A 22,760-nucleotide genomic window follows, 5' to 3' on the forward strand; every position below is an offset into this window, starting at 1 on the left:
AACGTTCAGGTCTGTCTCTGTGGTGTTGAAAGGTGAGTGGACTGACAGGGAACCTGTGAATCGTAGGTGTGCTCAGTCGAATCAGGTGACATCCTGAACACAAAACGAGATACAGTTGAATGTTGAAGTGAAATTCAAACTTGGGGCTTGCAACTAGAGACAGGAAGACACAGCCAAAAAAAAACTATAAATAATTAAGAATAAAAGATGCAATTAGAAAAATGTGTACACATTAATTTAGCCTCATTATAATGATTAATCTCAAACAGGCTCCTTGAAACTATCTGAACTGTATGGAACCTGTGACAACAATGACACACTTTTTATTCAGGAGCTGCGACTAAAGCGTAGATGTGGTGGATCATTTATAAAGAGGCTTGTGTTTTCACTCTAGGCTGTTTCATATGACCATTCACATGATGGGAAGCAGGGATGATGTGTGCAGAACAGTATGTTCAAATATATCTTTTTTGCAGGTAAATAGGTTTCAAAACACTAACTTATTATTATGATGGTTTTTAAAAAATGAAAGCAGTACTATTAATTAATGCAATTGTAAGCACAAGACTTACATTTGGTCACAAACTGACTTGCTTTCCTTCTATATCTTTCATTAAACATTAAAGTCTTTCAGCCTCAGCTGTTGAAGACTTTTTTTTTTTTACCAGTCAGTACAAAGACAACCTGTGATTCTTGAATTATCCATGTCTACCCTTTGAAATAGTTGGAACTTAATGATTTAAAATGAATAAAGAGAAACAGCAAGTTTCCACCATGTGTGCTCTCAAAATTAAACTATGTAACCTTCACAAAATAGACCAAAAGTCAGTAGAGAAAATGTTCAGTACGTAAGTGATGGGGCAGTTTTTCTCTTCTTGCTTGAGATCAACAAATGCAGAACACAGTAGAGCTGAAACAAATAATTGGTTAATGAAATTAATCTGAAGTCTTCGGACAAATGGCTAATCAGTTTAGTAATTTGACAATCAAATGTCATTCTTCTTTTCTCAAAGGAAAGAATTTGATGTATTTTGCAAATTTTGTATCATAAAATAAATAAAAATAATCTTTGCTTATATTTCCTAGTTTTGTGTTCTATAAATTTAATTTAATGAGTTGAATGGACTCTCAGCTGTTCAGTCTTTCAACTCATCATTTCAAGTCAAGGTGTCTTGTGTTATAACAACTATTGTTTTTAAGTTCTAAAGTAGTCTAACTTTTAGGACCCTTGTTTTTCACAACACTGCCTATTGAATTGAATGATTGCTAAAGTTTGAGGTGCTTGTCCTATGCCTCCATCCAAATTAACACTTAGAATAATTTAAATAAGTTGTAATTTAAAGGTTTATTCTCCTCAAAGCACAACTTTTTGTGACTGAAAAACAAAGGTCCTACAAATGCAGTCTGTAAAATCCACCCTCTTCTAGCTACATGCTACTCAAAAAAATCAACCAGAAATGAGCAAAACCTATATATTTACATTAGATAAACTAGAAAATAGAAATCTATCCGACTATATTCCTTTATGATGTTTTACACTAACAGATTTTGCCATTTCTGTTCTAATATTTCAATATTTCCTCTAGGATATGATGAAACCGCATGCAGAGTGAAGAAACCACAAGTAATATATGTACCTTATCTTGAAGGAGTTTGACAATTTCTCTACCCTATTATTGAACAGATGCCGACTGATAGTGACACCACGCCTACTTATCTACTCAAGCAGGGCTCTCTGATTACACTTTGTCAAGCCCATTCAAAAACTTCTGCAGAGCAACACTAACAGCATGGATGCACAAATTCTAACAGCGAGGCTTTGTACCGTCAGAGGACTGTAGCATGTAAACTTTTCATTGGCCGCCTCAAACCGACAGCCCGCCCTATTACTCAGTATCCGCGGCGTGATTGGTCCGTATTCACCTGAGCCACGCCTCCAGCCCAGTTCACGTCACTTGGGCGCTGGAACTCCAGTAAGTAGTGATGTTGTGGTTATCCATGCCGCCGATGCATCTCTGAGCGTTATCTGGTACGGAAGAGCGCCTGGGAGAGCTCACCACGCATGGAGTTGAGTTCGGAGCGTGTGGTGGCAACACTGGAGATGTCGCAGGTCACGAGCAAAGACGAGGAGCCGTTTAACAGCGACGGAGACTACGAGAGCTTGCCACCTCATGTCTCAGTGACGACCCACATGACAGCAGGCGCCGTGGCTGGCATACTGGAGCACACGGTGATGTACCCCGTGGACTCTGTCAAGGTAACGCGCACACAGGGAGCCAAACAGTCGGGCACACTTGTTTTGCAACCGCAGCTCATTCACTACCGAGCTACAGAGCTCTGCTAACTGCTCTGCTACCGCTTGCTAACGAACGCTAGCTGTGAAAATCTCCGGGCTGCCCATCCTTAGTTAGCTTTCGTGTTAGCTAATTGAGCAGCCTGCTGCTACCACCACACTGAACAAACTAGTTCAGCAGGCTAGCATAAAGTAAATTAGACTTAAAATATAACGTGTGGTTTAAACCGAGCTAATAGTAAGGGCTTTACTGTTTTTTCACCTCTTTCTCGATATAACTCAACTTTGCTAACAGCGCGAGCGTACTCAACGCTCACTGTAACCATATTTTACCTCAGGCACGTATTAGCAAGGTTAGGGCAAACTTATCCTCATTTCAAACATAAGGTTGTTTTGTCATGCGTGAACACGTTTCAGTGCTATTCTGGGATTTTTTCCCCCCTCAGCATTACAGGTTTTTTTTTCGGTCAGTTGCAAATAAATGTTACTCAAGTTTTTCCAGTTTCTGGCTCAGGCAAAGTGAAGGTCATTCATATGGTTTGGCTGCAATACATGTCAGTCTGCCTTGAAATTTAAAATTGTTTTTTTATAACCAAAACATTCCAGTCAGTCTTAAAGTGTGAATAATAACTTACTACTATTGTTGCTAAACTCTGTAGTGCTGTTAGATAGTAAACTTTTATGTCCCACAGTGGATGCTTCCACTAAATTAATAAAAGATAAATGGTTTCCTGTTGGGCTACTTATTTAAAGTATAGGGTTACAGAGGCAACATGTTTCACATTGATCTCTATTAAAATGCTTTATTTTCTTCCATAATGGGCTCAAGAAAGACATTGTATTTACTGGATCAAAGCTATCTTTATTGTCATTGCACATCCTAAGTGCCCGTACAGTAAAATGAATATTATAACCAGGAGCAAAGTGCATTAACTGTAGATACGATAAATAAATCAACTATAACAAATGAGTTTGTGACCACAAATGGTGATGTAACCTTGTCATTCACAAAATAGACCAAAAGCCAGTAGAGAAAATGTTCCGTAAGTCAGTGATGGGGCAGTTTTTCCTCTTTTTGCGTGAGATCAACAAATGCAGAATACAGTAGAGCTGAAGCAATAAATAGGTTAATGAAATTAATCTACAACTCTTTGGACAAATGGCTAATCAGTGTAGTAATTTGACAATCAAATGTCATTCTTCTTTTCTCAAAGGAAAGAATTTGATGTATTTTGTACATTTTGTATCCTCATATACTCAGTATTGTTTGGTTTTTGCCTGTAAGTCAGACTTTGTTTTAAGATTTTGGTTGACTAAATAATTAAATGTAATAAAAAGTGTAAGTCTGATTCTGTATTTTTCGTGACAAAGTCTAATCAACTTACTATGCTCTTCTGAGATCAGTTATATTTGAGTAGAAAAAGAACGGACAAATTCAATTTTGAAAATTGTCATTTAAAATCCCTCAATTCTGATCTGTTACAAGTCAACAACCAAGTGCAGTTTTTTTTTTTTTTAGCTTTGTCTAAAAAAGAACCAGCGAAATCAGTCCTGGTACAACATACGCTTCCATAATAGCGGCTTGAATCACTGAATTGTTGCTTTGGAGCCACATTGTTGAGGAAATCTGTCCTGCTTGATTCAAACACAGCGGCAATCATAAAGGTACACAGATAATGATTGTGAATTTCCAGTTGTTGAACCAGCTTTGACAATGCAAATGCCTGGCAGGGGCCACATTAGTTCATAAACGGAGGAAGCCTGCCAGCATTTTTTTTTTTATATCAAGGGTTTGGCAAACGACAGCCAAATTTGCTCACTAATGCCATCTTGAAGTTACAGCCTATTGGTGTGTGAATTTTTAGGAATTAAATATAATTACTGGCTAGTTTTGAGCTTGTTAAAAATTGGCTTATGTCTCCGATTGCAAACTGTTGGTCTGAGAGGGAACTTTGCCCCTGAAATCCTCTCTTATGCCCAGCTTTTGTTTTCTAACAATGTAGCATTGTTTTGATATTTCAGCATCAGTAATCTTGACCTGGCACAGACAACTTAATAAAATATCATCCAAAAAGTAATTATGACATCCTTGCTCTGTGTCGTATTCTTGGCATTTTCCTTTGTTGACTCATGGGCCATTACCCAAGCCACTGTTGCCATTTCCTCTTAGGGTTTCTGAGTTTTCACAAGCAGCCTCCAGTTGTAGACAAAATCTCCATTCAGATCTGTGCTGAAATTTCATCGGAGCTAAACTGACTAAAGTATACAACGTGGTCACAGTTTTATCTCATTTACTTTGACAAACATTAAGGTCAAACAGTGCATCTAAGACATCAGAATAAGATGTGTTTATTTACAGTTAATTATCTGAATTTAGAAAACTGCGTTTGATGATGTAATGAGTTGGTTCTTATATATTGGTCTTGCTATGTGTTTCGCAGAATGGGAGTTTCTAGTGGGACAGGATGTGCTTATTCAGAATTTCAAGGTTCATTGGTTCGTTGTAGAAATCCATTCACTGTAACGTTTGTCCGAGTACAAAGCGAGACAGATCTAGGACTCGGGGAGTAGCCTGTGTTCGTGCTAGGAGGGGTATCTTATCGGTTCTGCACACATTTAGAATCAGCCTCATGCAGTGAAAGGGTGTGTGTAAGCAAATGCTCTTCTGTAGGGTTGATTAGTCAACGGCCAGAGAAACAGAACTGAGAAAGCTAAATTAAATAGATGAGACTGTTTTCTTCAGCATGTTGAATAATTTGAGTAAAATATCTAATTGCAATCTTTCTGACAGATAATATAATCGGATTTGTGATATATTTTCCAATTAACCGTCAACCAAGACGTGATGGAATATTACCCTGAGACCATTAAAAGTGTTACTGGCACGCAAAGGGGAAGGTTTCAGTTTGTCAAAGCGTAGACATGACAGGTTAAACATTCGGTCGGACACGCTGCGAAATGTGCGAGGTGTGGCTATTACATAACGAGACTGGTCTTATGCAGTTCAGAATGCATGCCCGAACCACGTCATATACATTCATCAGTGGGCATGCATAAACAGCTTCTGAGAGTTTCAATCCGCTCACATTCAATAGAAAAGAACAACAGCGTTAATCTCATCTTTGAACAGCTACACCTCATCTACCCTAACTGATCTAACGAACCTTTGCCATTTGCTAAAGTTTTAAATTGCAATTTTGATTTGAAATTGATTAATTCTTTAGTCGTCATGTATGCAATGTATTTGAATTTTGAGGACAAATGCAACTGTAAAAGTACTGACCTCATTTTTTAATCAGCAGCTGGAAATCTAATTTCTTTCTAATATTCTAAAGTTAATGTTGAAGTACTGGACTTTTCTTCCCATTGTTATTGTCTGTATTCCAGCAGAGTTTCTAAAAATTTCCTGTCAGGTCCACTGCAAACATACTTCTTTTACATTCTTACTTTCCTGCCATAACTTGACTGGCTGATATCAACATCAGCATTTGAAAATTAAAACATTGTAAAGGTATACCGTCAAATAACTATTTTAAAAAGAAAAAAATCTTTGGTGGTCATTGCGTCCCATCTCAGAACATCAAGTAATCTTTACAAACATTTATTAAGTTTTAGTCGCCTAACCTAAACCAAACTGATCATTTCTGTAAATCATCTTTGTTTTGGTTACTGTAGAATGAACTGGGTTTCATAGGAGACGTCTTTTATCATCAGGCACCCAGAAAGTTACCACTTAAAAAGAGTGCAGCCATTGGGTTCAGGTGGAACTGTTCCCCAGCATAATTTAAGCTTCAGGGTTTGTCTAGAAAAAAAAGTTACTTTTCTTTTGTTTAACATGTCAGAGACCTCACTTATCCTCACCTGTTGAGTTGTGAATCTAAAATTTAAATTAAGGCCTCAGTGTTGAACAGAACAGACTTGTGGCAGAAATGCCGCCACACAAGCCTAAATTATAAACTGTGCTGCCAAGTTCCATGTGCCCTAAGTTCCCAAATCTGTATCCAACGGAAATGTAAGTGATATTTTATTGTCAACCCAAAGGAAGGAAACCCAGGGGAACATGCTGAGGGAGATAGACTCGGCGTATCTCCTGAGGCAGTCCCAGATCTCCTCACAAATAAAAACATGCTTTGTGTTGTCCAGATAACTTGGCATGGTGGAGTAAAACAAAGAGCTGCCACTGCCTCCCACACCAGCCTGGGAGAGACACATATCAGTCAGACAGGAGCTCACCACTGCCAAGAGCACTTACTGTCAGAACAATGTGACAGCATTACAAGGAACAGTATTTCAAGAAATCATGATTTGGCCTCCAGCAGGTGCCAAGTTTAAAGCAACTCACAGTCACAGAGATGTTGTAGCTGTCATTGCATCTAACTAAACTAAAGCAAATGATAAGTAATGGTTAAGATACAAGACTTTCACTTTTTCAGACAAGGATGCAGAGCCTGCAGCCAGATCCGAATGCACAGTACAGGAGTGTGTATGAGGCTCTGAAGAGGATCGTCCGGACAGAGGGGATCTTCAGACCGCTGAGGGGCCTCAACATCACCATGATGGGAGCAGGGCCCGCCCACGCGCTCTACTTTGCCTGCTATGAACGGGTGAAACGCTCACTCAGTGATGTCTTTCAGAGTGGAGGCAACAGCCATTTAGCCAATGGTATGAGTTTCCACATCCCAACACAAGTCACTTGAATGACACTAACTGATTTTACAGTAGACTAAGCAATATGACCTGGAGGAGCTGGGATAAGTCACATTGACAGAGACTAGGATGACTGTATGGTTAAAAAAAATCCACATATGATGTGTGATAGGTCATTATAAACCAGTGCTTTTTCAGTAGGTAAATGGCAGGAAAAAAATTGTATTGCAGCACGACCTGAACTGAATTATTGTTTTAAGTTTTTTTTAAGCATTTCTGAGATTTTAGTCATAATCTGATCCATTTATGTTTTACAGGTGTGGCAGGTAGCGTGGCCACTGTTCTCCACGATGCCATCATGAATCCAGCTGAAGGTAACAAACACAAATCTAAGGCGGTTCTGTCCTTGCCCATCGAAGCAACAAAAGAAAACACAAACCAGTATTTCAGAATACACAGCCCTCCTCCTGCAGCTCCTCCCTCTCAGCTGGTCATAGCCTCACCCACCACACAAACACCCGCCTCAAACACGGTCGAGCTAGAAGTCGACGTCATGACTTCTCCTAAGTGACAGTCTTCCTTTTAACCCACTGCACCACCACGTCCTGTCCTCACCATGAACTATGTTGCTATTTATCCTATCTTGGGTGATCGGTGATAAGCCCCATAAGCTCTCAGCACAGGTTAGAATTTCTAAAACCTGAAAACACTTAAAACTGAGCCAGGAGAAGGTGCAGGAGTCTAGTTTCCTCTAAGACTACTTGGATTACAATATGCTAAAAGATTAATATGAATTTTTTTGCCACTGCTTAGTCCTGCCTACTCCAGCTTTAAAGGGTGATATTATCCAATCTTTCGTGTTGTCTACGAATCCAGATAAAAAGAACCAACAACAAAGCTTTGTAAAAATCTGACTGATTCTCTCAAATCTGATCTTTAGGATAGAGTCTGTCCACTGTTATTTGCAAGTGATCAGATCGGGTTTGTAGCTCTAGACATCATCAACCTATCAGCATGGATTACTGTGGAAACAACACAGGCATCAGTAACTACATAGCTATGCTGGTGACGTGGATTTCAAATAAGTAAAATATACATCGGACACAATGCTATCCCTCCAAGGCCAACACAGTTTGTTTCAGCCTCTATCTACAGACTTGTTCTTCATGTTGCTAATAGAACCATAAAGTCTAATTAGCACTTCTGACGTCATTGTCAAGTGACACAAAAGACACGCTGAAGTCTACTTGGAGCCCGAGAGCGTAAAACTGGAACACATCTGTAGAATTTTTATTGGCTTGAATCCAATTTGCAAAAATGATACTTTTTTTTGGTTGTCCAGACTTTCTGAAGTCAATCTGGATACAATTTGTTTACACCCAATAATGGATTTGGTCTGGTATTTTGAACAGCACCAAAGTGATCCTACTAACCAGTATTATCAGTTTGTCATTCATACTTTTTTCCTCTGTGTCATGAAGCTTCATTGTTGTAGAAAAGCATCCGTGAACCACCCTCCTGGGCTGGATGACATTTTCCTTTATGACAGTGGACGTTGGCACTTAAGATTGAATCATCTTCACATTCACCATCCTGCTGCAGTAAAAGCTTACAAATGTACCTAAAACTGTATTTCACACCTGTTTTTGAAAATTTCTTAGCATCATTCAGAAATCCTTTGTCCAACTGGCATGCATTTTTGTTCCTTGATCTCTTCCTTTCTTTTGGTCAGGTTTAATTATGATCATTAATCTGGTTTGCATTTAAAACCTATTTAAAACATAAAAATAAGATAATATTTCTCAGCCTAACTAAATCACTATAATCTTGTCTTTTTTATGGTATTTGTCTAAAATTGGATAGAATTTATGCTAACACACTTCCTGTTTTTTCCTTTGCTTAGTGGTAAAGCAGAGGATGCAAATGTACAACTCTCCATATCGAGGACTTTGGGACTGTGTTCGAACAATAACGTACACTGAAGGTATCGGAGCCTTCTACCGCAGCTACAGCACACAACTGACCATGAACATCCCTTTCCAGGCCGTTCACTTCATCACCTACGAACTGATGCAGGAGCAGCTGAACCCTCACAGACATTACCACCCGGGCAGCCACATAGTGTCAGGAGCAGCGGCGGGAGCCGTTTCTGCTGCAATAACTACTCCACTCGATGTTTGTAAAACGCTGCTCAACACGCAGGAGAATGTAGCGCTCAACTCCATGAACATCAGCGGGCACTTGTCAGGAATGGCCAACACCTTCAGGACAGTGTACCGGCTCGGTGGTCTGCCAGCCTTCTTCAAAGGGGTCCAGGCTCGGGTTATTTACCAGATGCCCTCCACTGCCATCGCCTGGTCGGTGTACGAGTTCTTCAAGTACTTCCTGACGAAGCAGCAGCTGGAACAAGAGGCAGGACCTCGCCCGCTGTAATGGAAACTGTCGGAGCAACACGTGCGTAGATAGACGGAAGAAATCTCCAACCTAAAGGTGTGAGAGCTCGGTGTGTTTTTTTTTTTTTTTTCCGTGTGCTGTTAAGGAAATAACACCAGTTAATGTCTCACAAGGAAGTCACCGTTGCAGAGGTGTGGCAGTGAATACCACTCCTGGTTGTTCATTTATCAACGTGTGCTTTTGACTTGGATTGATGTTGCACAACCATGATATGTAACAGAGATGACTATGCTTAAACGGACAGATCCTTGAAGAAGAATGTTATATTTTTCTTCCTCCACTCCACAAACACATGAACCACAAGTTCTTCAGATTCCCTTGTGTCTCGATGTGCTGACCACATATAATGTTGTCTCAAACATTGTTTAGATTTCTTGATATTGGAACTTTTTATTTATTTTGTTAGCTTTGCGAAGCTTGTATTTTATGGATGCGGAAGAAACACAGTGCTGTTTGTTTTATTTCATTGTGTGTTTATAATGAACCATTACACCACATTCTTTATTTCCACTGATGGGACAGTTGCACTTTCCAAGTGCCTCGTCAATATTAACACTGCTTCTCCTTTTTTGGCTCTTTTGTTCTTTGCATAGCAAGTTTTTGCTTTAGCTTTTTTTAACCATATCATTTTTTGTTTGGTCCAAGTGATATTTAAGGAAAACACTCCGTTCTGTTGTAAGATGACATCTTAGACAGGCTCTTCATTTTATAGTCAGTCACATCATAGTGTTTTCTTTTGTTCCATTATTTTCTCTGCACTAAATGGTCAAATGTCACTCTCAATTCTCTTGTTTTTTAAGTATATTTTTTTATTTTTTAATATAAGATGTGATGTAAAATGAGTGTATATCCCTTTAAGACAGGTCTGTTGGCACGCTTCTCCTTTTAGAGCTGGATGCAACGTGAGCATGTTCTATGTGAAATCGTCGACGTGTCTTTGACGTCATGTGAGCATGCTTATGTCACATTCTCCTTTGAAGGATGAAGAATAGAAACGCTGCACCTTGCCTTCAAGAGGTCTACATGTAAATGTTAAACCATATCTCAACAGATTAAGGACTAAAAACACCGTTTATCCTCCTGAGAGACTCTGTGTCTCAGTCTCAAGATGTGTAGGGCGTAATGGTCCAGTTATTTGCCTTGCTGAAGTACAGTGCTCCTGAATCACGCACAATGCTAAACTAATTTAAAGAGCTGTTGTAGAAGGAAGGCAGCGTGTTTGTAGGTATGCAAAACATGCATATCTATTTTGACAGTGACTATTTCTGAGAAACCTCTTTAAGCATCTCCAAGTGTGGATCAGATTAAGGTTGTGACTTAGGATGGTGGCGACGTCTCATCCCTCCGGTGCATTTGTACCGGTGTGATGTTTAGCTTTGGAGTGGCCTGTTGTGTTTATGTGTATCATACTGACCTTGTAAATGAAGGTTGTAAATTGTATATAAAATACATAATATATGTTTGGCTAAAACTTAACATGCAAGCTCTGTGATCCAAAACATCATAACTATAGTTTTATCTTGAAACTGAGCAATGATTGTGGGTATATTTTGTTACCATGAGGCTAGTAAAAACTTGATGAACTCGACTGGTAAGCGGGCGATGCTGTTTTTTTTCCTTTCTTTTTATTTTTTCCACTCATCCTGTTGTAGTTACACATTTCCTGTGTGCTCTCTGCTCTCTCCAGCCTATTGTCTATTTTGGATTCAGTAGTCATTCTTCCAGATATTGATGTAATCCTGAAAGCAGCCAGATTTATTTGTTTTTAATTATGGAAAGTTTTTTTTCCTTTCTCTGGAAAGGTTTGTCAGATTCCATTGGTCTCAGAAACCCTTTTAGCAGCAGACTCCTCACGCTTGTACAGTTGGGTAAATATTAATAAACCAAAGACATGCGTTATATTCTATGCATCTTACTTTTCATCTGTATGATGCTACTCTACGTGCCTCCCTGCTGTGAACTGTCATTCCATCTTTTTTCCCATAGTTTCCACTCGGAGTGGTGTTAAATTACCGAATCACTTGAATGCTTACGAATCTCTTGCGTAGCTCTGAAGGTAGAGATTTTCTGCATGGGTTTGGAGCTCAGTGGTGTCTTAAACAAATTCAGTGGAAAATGGAAATTGTATGTTACTTTGAATGTCTTGGTAAGTTTTCAGTATGTTTGGAAAATCACATTGTGACCTAGTTTTTATTGACTGATTTGGCTGAATTACTTTACACTATATAAAGTATTTATGTTAAATATAGTTTCTCATGCGTTATGGATTTCTCTTGAATGGATAACTTGAATATAAAGGGGTTTAATTAGCATTGATTCATACAGATATTTTTATTCTAAGCTAATAAATTTACAAATGACATTTGTAAATTTTGTTGTTTTTTTAAGTTGGCTGCACTGATTACTCTAATTTTGATTTAATCATCCATCCATCCATTCTCTATACCCCGCTTTATCCTCACTAGGGTCGTGGGGGGTGCTGCAGCCTATCCCAGCTGACTTGGGTGAATTCATGAACAAAATTAAGATAAAGCCAGTCAGAAAAAATGTTTAATTTATTGCCTTTCCTCTTCATTCCGTATGAGGCATTGATTTTTAACAGTGAGTCTTCACCGTAATGTTTTAATCAAAAAAGTAGAGTTTCAAATAGATGCTTCCACTTTAAAATAGACAGGAGACTTGATATTATGTGTCAGGATTTCCATAATGTAAATACTTATATGCTACTTACGCACAAGTGATTGAACTGGGAGGCGGGTGATTTTTGGTGAGTGCCATTTCCAGAACAGGAAAGCTTGGAAGTTTGGCTGTGCAAATGTTAAATGATTGTGATAATGCTGCTACAGTTTGTAACACTGGAGCTGAAATAAACGTGCAAGTGAGGAATGCTGCGTGTTGTTTCTGAACTAAATCTGTGTTTTCATACTCTGTTTTGTTTCAAGAGTTTTTTTTGGATGATGGGGTCCTGCTACACAACATTCCCAACACAAATGAGGCGACACTGCAGGTAATCACTGTTAGCTTCCTGTTAGAACTAGTCCTGTTTTACAGTGAAATGAAAACATAGAAGAAACCAAATGATAGTACATATCATTCATATCCGCCAAACCACAACTATCTGCATAACTAAGCACTACTTACCAGTGAGGGTGGGAAAATTTGATATGAACCAACCCTTTAAAATGTGCATCTTGCAGGAGCTCCACAGCTACAGTAGAGGGCGATATGACATCACAGAAAGGTTGTTACACAGTGACAAACCTCAAGGCAGCGATGATGTTGACCGCGATCCTTCACCCAAGCTGTAGTCAGTCCAGCACTTCTGACTCTGCTCTTATTTTTGAGCCATTTAAAGAGAAGTTTTTAGACTGTGCAAGTGTTTAAAGTGATTTGGGAGCTAATTACATTCCCAACACTGAAAATTCAAAATAAAAAGAACACAACATTTAATATATTTGAGACACTGCAGAAGACACTGGATCTGAAGGAACTCATCAACATTGGAACTTTTAAAAATCTCATCAAAGATCTTGCAGCAGCTACTTATCACGCTTGTTGTTTTAATGTAAATTCTTAATCCTGTGCTTTTATCTAGCATGGATTTGACTTATTTTGTTGAGTGAGTTGGTGTTGTTTGTCAGGCTGCTGTCTTGGCCGGGCTTCCCTTGAAATATAGGTTGTTGTATCTCAACGGGGTCAACCTTAGCATGATGCTATTGATTTTGTGCCGAATTGTAGCAGAAGTGACGATAAACTTTCTAACAGTGATTCATCTCAAGTGTCCCTCATACACTGTATCCCTTTGTCCATCCATTCATTATCTATACACCACTTCATCCTCATTTGCGGCTGGAGTTTTCCCAGCTGACTTAGGATCAAGGCAGGGGACACCCTGGACAGGTCGCCAGTCTATCACAGGGCTACATATAGAGACGAACAATCACACTCGTGGACAATTTAGAGTTACCAATTAACCTCAGCGTGTTTTTACACTCTCAGAGGAAGCTGGAGAACCCAGAGGAAACCCATGCATGCCCAGGGAGAACATGCAAACTCTGCTGGGATACTGGAAAGGCCGGCACACGAACCGAGGATCTTCCAGCTGCAAGGCGAAAGTGCTAACCACCAATCCACTGTGCAGCCCTGCTAAACAAAATAACAACCAATTGACGTTGTGACACAACAAAATGCATCTCAAAAAGTATCAAAGAACTCAACCAGCTCCTTATTGCATCAACTGTTTAATTTTAAATTCTTGTTACTTTTAATAAAAGATTAATTAATCCACTTGTATATATAAATGTACATACATGTTCGGGTCATGTTGGAAATAATACTTTAACATGTATATATACAGTTTCATGTTATCTTGTTCTAAATGTTTTAATGTTTAGGCATATTATTTTTTAGAATCATGTACAGTGGTTTTTATGTATATCTGTATATATTCTAAAAAATTGTGTTTTTCTTCATTTCCTCGTGTCAGCTCAGTATAAGTTGTGTTTTTGTTTTTCAGATTGCCTAAGTGATCATTCAGCTCCTGAACAACATGCCAGATCCTTTAATTACTTCATTACCAGAGATCACATCAACACCAGCATTTCATTAAAAGTAGGATTAACTGAACACACACCGTTTTTTTTGCCCTCATTGACATATTGTTCACAATTATAGGGTTTTTCTCCAGTGTTTTATTCTTACCATTTATACAAAGGTAAATACTGCTCTACTACTACACACAGTCTGCAATAACAGAAAAACAACTGGTCTGATTTTATACTGAGATGCAGACAGCGCAGAGCTTTATTCCACCCCAACATGCTTCAGGACACGTACACTTGTGCTGTAACCCTGAAGTGTTTAGTTTTAGCCCTCGTCCATGAGCAGGTTGTTTATCTGAAGCGCACAATGAATGCCCCCCTCATCCACGTCCTCCGTCCTTGTCATATTTTCTCGAATCACTTTAATCTGCAGTAAACTGTCCCACTACTTTATAGCATTATCTCGGAGATACGAAACCTGGAAAATTACTCCTCTCTCTGTCTGCTTGTCTTCCTCCCGTTTCTCAACTCTTCTTTCTCTTTCACACACACACACACACACACACACACACACACACACACATACACACACACATACACACACACACACACACACACACACACACATACACACACACACACACACACACACACACACACACACACACACATACTGTACGTACAATCAATGTTACCCATCGGATAAGTTTGATGCTGGAGTGTATCTGCTGATGGGAGAAGAAAGGCAGCTGCTCCGCTGGGTCCGTAACATGAGGGATCCAGTTACACTATCCGAGGAAGTTTATGAGTGTTCCCATGAGAAGATCAGGGCTGTTTTAAACCTTCTTATCAACTCTGGCAAATTTGTCAGACAGTCACGGCATATTGGAGCACCGACAAAGGCTGTCTTTGTGGTCAGGGTTGCTTTTCTCCTCATCTGTTAAGAAGATCTGCTTGCTTTTCAAAGCATCATTGGCCACCTTGACGAGAACGACGACGGCTCCACGACTACACTGTTATTACACTCTGAAAAAAACATAAAAGCAGAAGATAAACTCTGTAACGGAGAGCATTTTTGCCTCCTTTACTCCCATGTATGAGAAAATGTATCATTTAAATATAGAAAAAGAGATTAAAATTCAGTGTTACAAACTCCTCCTTCCTGCTTTTCATCATTTACTCGTCAGTTAATCCACGTGGCCCAAACACAGATATCCAGACACGCCCCAAAACTGAATAACGAAGGAGAAGGACACAGATAAGAGGATGTTGTTTTTAAAGTCTTCAGTGTTTGTGAGCCAACGTACCGTGTCTCTTTGAGCCTTGCGGAAGTGCAGGTATTACAATGGCAAGTACAACAATAACAATTCTCTAACCTTCAGCTTCACCCTTCAACAAGCTCCTTTATCTGATGAGCGTGTCCATATACAGCCTGAGATGCTGAGAGATGCAGTCGGATTCTCAGTGTCGTCAAAACAGATGTTATCTGCCCTCTTCATGTCTAATTACCTGTTCACCCTGAGGGCCTGGTGAATGGTGCAGCCACTGGCACCGTTGATAAGAACTAGTTTAGTTTAAGGAAATCATTAAGAGCTGAGATTTAATTTTCCACAGCTTCTACTTCATGCCACACTGTTGGTCTTTGTGCGTGTTTGCAAGCTGACATTACAGTATATCATAACTTTATATTAATGCTTTCTAACAATGAAATGGAGTGATTTATCCTCATGTATGACAACTGAGGGGATGAAAACTCTTCATAGACATTTTTTCAAAATAGATGGACACTTTAGGAATAAGAAAAATAGGATTATGATCATCTTCACTTGTTGCCCAGCTGTCTATGAGTCAGACAGGTTCGTTCCACGAGAGCTCTCAAATCCCCTTCTATCGAATCCATCAGTCCTCTGCTCACACTTTGGTTATGTTACGACAAACATGCCCTTCTTAAATATGTAAAGCCCTAAATCCTGCGTGCCATCTTATCAGCACTGTAAAGCACCGTACTGAGTCAGTCCAGCATACCAGCCTGCATGAGGTTACACTCACGTCTGAGGCCTCGTTCCCAGTGTTCAGCCTTTACGTATGTAGTTCAAAGTTACTCAAAGTAATAAACTGGATTCTGAATGACTAGATAACATAAATGTAATTATTAGTAAATCTGTAAATTTGTATTTGTATATTACATAAATGATCATTTTATTCATTTGTGGAAATGATAAAAATCTAAGGAACTATCTTTCACCCTTATGTGTGCTCAAAGAGACACACTTGGCACTCATGAGCTTAGATCCTCTCCTTATACACCAATGAAGGTGTGAAATGTGTTTTCAAAACAGGCCTGCTGTCTGCAACACTTCGTTTAAATGTGATGAAAAATTTAGTTTTCCCCCCTTTTTGATTTTATACCGGATTCAAATAAGAGTGAAATTTTCCTGTAAATCTGAAGTATATGCAAGAAAACCAGACTCAGCTGTGCTTGTGTTTGCTACTAAAGCTCAGATACTTGGACAACACCAAAGACTGTGGTACTGGGGTTTAATGCTGGACTTGATCATTTTGTTGCAACTTATTCATGAACTTTCTCATATCTCCTCCTGAAGGACCATCAAAGCCCTCAGATTCTCCCACCACGGTGTATTGACGATGTCTTCTTCACAGAAAAAGAAAGAGCGTTGGATAGAACGTTTACTGAAACACCTTCTCAGATTTGCAACAGCCTGCAGGAAGATGGTACACTTTAAAACTTGCTAAAATGTTGACTTTTAATTGTGTCTAATTATTTTGCACTTCTTGTACCCATTTCCCTGGACAGAAATTTGTGTTTAAATTGATTGTTCATTGTTCACAGAAGAACACTTCACGTTTCCTCATTGCTCTCATTTAAACATTCCATGCTTTCTCACTGGTCGCAACCAAACTTTCATGCATCCTCACTGGTTATCACTGAACATTCTATGCGTCCTCATTGGTTGTCACTGAACATTCTATGCGTCCTCATTTATTGAATCTGAACATTCTATGCATCCTCATTTATTGAATCTGAACATTCTATGCATCCTCATTGGTTGTCATTGAACATTATATGCTTTCTCATTGGTTGTCATTGAACATTCTATGCATCCTCATTGGTTGTTATTTAACATTGATAAATGGTCTGTATATATATAGCGCTTTACTATACCTACAAGGTACCCAAAGCACTTTAAAAGATACTTCACATTCACACACTGATGGCGGAAGCTGCCATGCAAGGCGCTACCCACGACCCATCAGAGGTAAGGTGTCTTGCTCAGGGACACCTCGAGCAAGACGGGGCGAGGATCAAACCAGCAACCCTTCAGTTGCAAGACGGCCACTCTACCCACTGAGCCATGCCGCCCTCATTGAACATTCTATGCATCCTCATTGGTTGTCATTGAACAATCTATGCGTTCTCACTGGTTGTCATTGAACATTATATGCGTTCTCATTGGTTGTCATTGAACATTCTATGCATCCTCATTGGTTGTCATTGAACATTCTATGCGTTCTCACTGGTTGTCATTGAACATTCTATGCATCCTCATTGGTTGAATCTGAACATTCTATGCATCCTCATTGGTTGGAACTGAACATTCTATGCATCCTCATTGGTTGTCACTGAACATTCTATGCATCCTCATTGGTTGTCACTGCATCCTCATTGGTTTCATTGAACATTCTATGCATCCTCATTGGTTTCATTGAACATTCTATGCATCCTCATTGGTTTCATTGAACATTCTATGCATCCTCATTGGTTGTCACTGAACATTCTATGCATCCTCATTGGTTGTCACTGAACATTCTATGCATCCTCATTGGTTGTCACTGCATCCTCATTGGTTTCATTGAACATTCTATGCATCCTCATTGGTTTCATTGAACATTCTATGCATCCTCATTGGTTGTCACTGAACATTCTATGCATTCTCATTGGTTGGAACTGAACATTCTATGCATCCTCATTGGTTGTCACTGAACATTCTATGCATCCTCATTGGTTGTCACTGAACATTCTATGCATCCTCATTGGTTGTCACTGAACATTCTATGCATCCTCATTGGTTGTCACTGCATCCTCATTGGTTTCATTGAACATTCTATGCATCCTCATTGATTGTCACTGAACATTCTATGCATTCTCATTGGTTGAATCTGAACATTCTATGCATCCTCATTGGTTGAATCTGAACATTCTATGCATCCTCATTGGTTGAATCTGAACTTTCTATGCATCCACATTGGTTGTCACTTAACATTCCATATATCTTCATTGGTTGTCACTGAACACTCCATGCTTTCACATTGTTGTTACCTGAACACTCTATGCTGTGTCATTGTTGGTGACTGAATAAAGTAGATGCACAGGTGCTCTGCAGCACTCTTTGTAAAGTCAAGTTTTGATATTGAACCTTTAAACGGGAGAATGTTGGGGAAGAGAGGGAGAACTGCAGATCCTTATTTGTTGGTGGAGCAGCAATGTGGTACGCGTGGAACAGGTAGAATGAATGAACGCTACCTCTGTTATAAAACACACCAAATGGGTGGGCTGGACTTAAGTAGTAAACGATTGGACAGACAAGGCCCTTGTGACTCACTGACGCTGTGCCTGTATGTACCAGCGAAAAGCTCCGTTTGTTGTGATGCAACAATAAATTACAGGTCATATGAATGATTTATTGTCTTTTAATGCATTTTGCTATGAAATGTGCAGCTCTAATGGGATCTATGCTGGTTCTTGTTTTTTCTCCTCCTCTGTTCTTTAACTTTATTGTTCAAAGCCATCTGCTTGTTTCAATTGTATTTAACAAATCTGGCTCGAAATATTTAATGCCATATGGACTGTAATATACACAAAAAAGTTGAAGATGACGTTGATGTTTGTTTAATCCTTTTACAGTCAAAGTTAATAATCATTTTTTGAACTTCCCTAAATGATATCAGTTAAACCTTGAGAATTGTTAGACCTTCAGCAGAACGCCAGCATTAAAACCCCAAGAGTAATGAAATGGTATAATATTGACAGCAATAAATACACTAAACCTGCTGAGTGAAAATATCACCATTTAAAGAAAAATGCGGCCAAGTTACTTAGCATACTCTTTGTACTGAGGATGAGTTTCGGAAATTATATTTCAGAGCAATAAGTGAATAAGTTTATGTTTTAACATGCCTGTATGTTCTACACTTATGATACAACATGTTGATGACCACCTACTCTTCCTCTATGCATCTACAAAACAGAGAGAAATAAAAACCCTTATTTTTTCATTCATAGGAGGGCTTCTCCTATATAGTCGGCTTATCCATGCTCTGCTATTTTCTCAAATAGTCATTCTGATTCTTTTCGTGTGTGTGTTGCTCCTCAATAGATTGTGTGTCTGTCCCTCTCTGTGCTTCTCTTTCAGGCCCTGATTTCAAATCTCCTCATGATTCATCACCAGTTCCTGAGTCGGGCAGTGTGAAAGCACTGTGTGAATTTTGAAAATAGTAAGACACCAGATCTGGTTTGGTAACGTTACACTGGAACAGCCTGTCACTGGAAGGATTTCTGTGAACTTCCAAACCCAAACTGTAAGCAGCGCTGGCATGAATTTCAATGATGCTGATAGCAGGTGAAGTTGGTTCGGTGCAGAAGATGCCATGATGACAGTGTGATTAGGCACCAGGTCTCTAATTACTCTACAGTTTTGTTCAATATTTTCATTTTAAATCACAAATGAAACAAATCCAAATTTGTATTAGTGACACCGGTGGATGTCAGGGCCCCCTCCTCTTCCTCTGCCCCACCTGATATCCCTCTACCTTTTCCCTCTCTCTCTCTCCCTCTCTCTCTCCCTCTGGCTCTCCTCCGCTGCTGTCGAGTGGAGTGCAGCCTCACGACTGTCTCCACTCAGCAATCAGCATCTCCCCCAGATCCCGGGCAGCTGAGCGTCATCTACTGATTACCACTTCTGCCATAAAAGACCAGTCTCTCCATCCATCCCTTGCCAGATCGTAAACTCTGCCCTCACAGTCAGTTTCCCTCTCGCAAGAAGTATTTTTGTGTCAGTAACTCCTGCCTGTCTTCTCTCCACCTAGTTCGACCCAGCTGCCCGGAACCCCTCCCGCTTCGCCTGATCCCTCACTCTGGATCCCCTCCTCAGTCCCCCACCTGAGCCACCAAACCTGCCCGCCGCCTCGTCGCCCCTGAACCACCTGTGCCTGGCTTCCCCCTTCCTGGAACCGAGCCTCCTGCCTGCTCGCTGCCGCCGAGCATCCACCCGCTCCCTGCCGCCACACTCTTGTCCTCCCGGGGCTCCCACTGACCACTGATCCCTGGCTCCGCCAGACCTCTCCTCACCTGCCCTTCCTGGATCCCTCCACCGCTCCCTCATCCAGGGGCGGATTGAACATTATTTCATTCGGTCGTTTGACCGAAGGGCCGGTCCACATCTGGGCCGGTGCACTGGTATTTATTAAATAATTTTGTTAATTGGGCACCCAGCCAAACTATCCAAACTCTCGACTGACCACACCTCTCTATCAAAACCCACATTTTGAACGGAGCCTGAGGGGTTTATCCTGCTGTCAGACCTCGCGGCAAAATCTGAACCACTTTCCGAAGCAGTCATGTGGTTCAGCCAGGCAACGAGGCTTCGAACGTCATAATTTTTGGCTCCTCCCCTAAATGAAGCAAGCCTCGATACGCGCTTCGTGGAAACGCCCCCTCCATTACTCGACACACGCTTCGAAGCCTCGGCACATCTCCTAACATCACTACCTGAAAGCAAAGATTGTTCAACATCATGGTTTAGGGGAAGGATACAAAAAGCTAGCTCGAGATTTCAGCTGTCAGTTTCCACTGTGAGGAACATAGTGAGGAAATGGAAGACCACAGGCACAGTTCTAGTTAAAGCCTGGAGTGGCAGGCCAAGAAAAATCTCAGATAGGCAGAGGCGAAGGATGGTGAGAACAGTCAAACTCAACCCACAGACCAGCTCCAAAGACCTACAACATGATCTTGCTGCAGATGGTGTCACTGTGCATCGTTCAACTATTCAGCGCACTTTGCACAAGGGGATGCTGTATGGGAGAGTGATGCGGAAGAAGCCTTTTCTGCGCACACGCCACAAACAGAGTCGCTTGAGGTATGCTAAAGCACATTTGGACAAGCCAGCTTAATTTTGGAATAAGGTGCTGTGGACTGAGTAACCTAAAATTGAGTTATTTGGACATAACAAGGGGCGGTATGCATGGCGGAAGAAGAACACAGCTTTCCAAGACAAACACTTGCTACCCACAGTAAAATCTGGTGGTGGTTCCATCATGCTGTGGGGCTGTGTGGCCAGTGCAGGTACTGGTAATCTTGTTAAAGTTGAAGGTCGCATGGATTCCAGTCCGTATCAGCAGATTCTTGTGAACAATTTTCAAGAATCAGTGACAAAGTTGAAGTTGCACCTGGGCTGGATACTTCAACAAGACAGCGGCCCTAAACACTGCTTAAATTCTACTCAGGCATTCATGCAGAGGAACAAGTACAACGTTCTGGAACGGCCATCTCAGTCCTCAGACCTGAATATTACTGAAAATCTGTGGTGTGATTTAAAGCGGGCTGTCCATGCTCGGAAACCATCAAACCTGACTGAACTGGAGATGTTTTGTAAAAAAGAATGGTCAAAAATACCTTCAACCAGAATCCAGACCCTCATTGGAATCTATAGGAAGCGTTTAGAGGCTGTTATTTCTGCAAAAGGAGGATCTACTAAATATTGATGTAATTTTTCTTTTGGGCTGCCCAAATTTATGCACCTGCCTGCTTTTGTTTAAATAATTACTGCGCACTTTCTGTAAATCCTGTAAACTTCATTTCACTTCTCATATATCACTGTGTTCATCTGCTATATGATATATTTAAGTGAAATTGCTGATCCGAACAACCAGTGATTTATAAAGGAAAACCTTGAAAATTATCAGGGGTGCTCAAACATTTGCATACCTGTGTGTGTGTGTGTGTGTGTGTGTGTGTGTGTGTGTGTGTGTGTGTGTGTGTGTGTGTGTGTGTGTGTGTGTGTGTGTGTGTGTGTGTGTGTGTGTGTGTTTTAGCTTTTGCTACATTGTGGGGACCAAATGTCCCCACAACTGTAGGAAAACCGAAAACTATGTCACTTGTGGGGACCTCATTTCGGGCCCCACAAGTTTAAACAGTGTCTTCTTGGCCATGTTGTTGTTACAGAAAAAAGTAAAAGTGCAAAAACGTTTCTTTAGGGTTAGCCATTGTTTTGGTTAGGGTTAGGGTTTGGTTAAGGTTAGGGTTAGGGTTAGGGTTAGGGGTCAGATATGAATGGGCGTCAATGGTAAGTCCCCACAATGATAGAAAAACATAGTACGTGTGTGTGTGTGTGTGTGTGTGTGTGTGTGTGTGTGTGTGTGTGTGTGTGTGTGTGTGAGTGAAAGGGGCAACAATAAAAATAAAGTTGAGATGGAACAGAGAATCTAAAAAAAATGTACAATCTTAGCTTTATATCACCCTCTGTTGCCCTCTCTCACAGTAGATCTCATCTTAGCAAACAGGTTCCAACTATCTACTATAAAACAAACAATACCACCATCCCATTCAGGAGGTCAACCACATGACTGCTTCATGCCCCAGTGACATAAAAAAAAAACTGACATCTTCTTACAGAACTTGATGGTTGTCTTTGATTTAAACAAATATGTACTTTAACAAGCCTTGTATTTTAGATCAAGATGTGTGACAGTCTTAGATAAATACTTCCTTATTTTGTAAGTTTCTCTTCAAGCTATTCTTCACTGTTGTA

At 40.2% G+C, this 22,760-nt stretch overlaps 1 protein-coding gene across 1 annotated transcript; it reads left to right on the forward strand.

Annotated features, from left to right (window-relative positions):
- The first annotated feature begins 1,936 nt into the window (after positions 1 to 1,936).
- slc25a37 (solute carrier family 25 member 37) lies at positions 1,937 to 12,280 on the forward strand. Its single transcript, XM_051951086.1, has 4 exons — positions 1,937 to 2,257; positions 6,727 to 6,955; positions 7,258 to 7,314; positions 8,844 to 12,280. The coding sequence occupies exons 1-4, from the start codon at positions 2,063 to 2,065 to the stop codon at positions 9,371 to 9,373; spliced, it is 1,011 nt and encodes a 336-aa protein (XP_051807046.1). The 5' UTR covers positions 1,937 to 2,062; the 3' UTR covers positions 9,374 to 12,280.
- Positions 12,281 to 22,760: the final 10,480 nt, after the last annotated feature.

The sequence above is a fragment of the Acanthochromis polyacanthus genome, chromosome 7, assembly GCF_021347895.1.
Source record: "Acanthochromis polyacanthus isolate Apoly-LR-REF ecotype Palm Island chromosome 7, KAUST_Apoly_ChrSc, whole genome shotgun sequence".
Lineage (NCBI taxonomy): Eukaryota > Metazoa > Chordata > Actinopteri > Pomacentridae > Acanthochromis > Acanthochromis polyacanthus.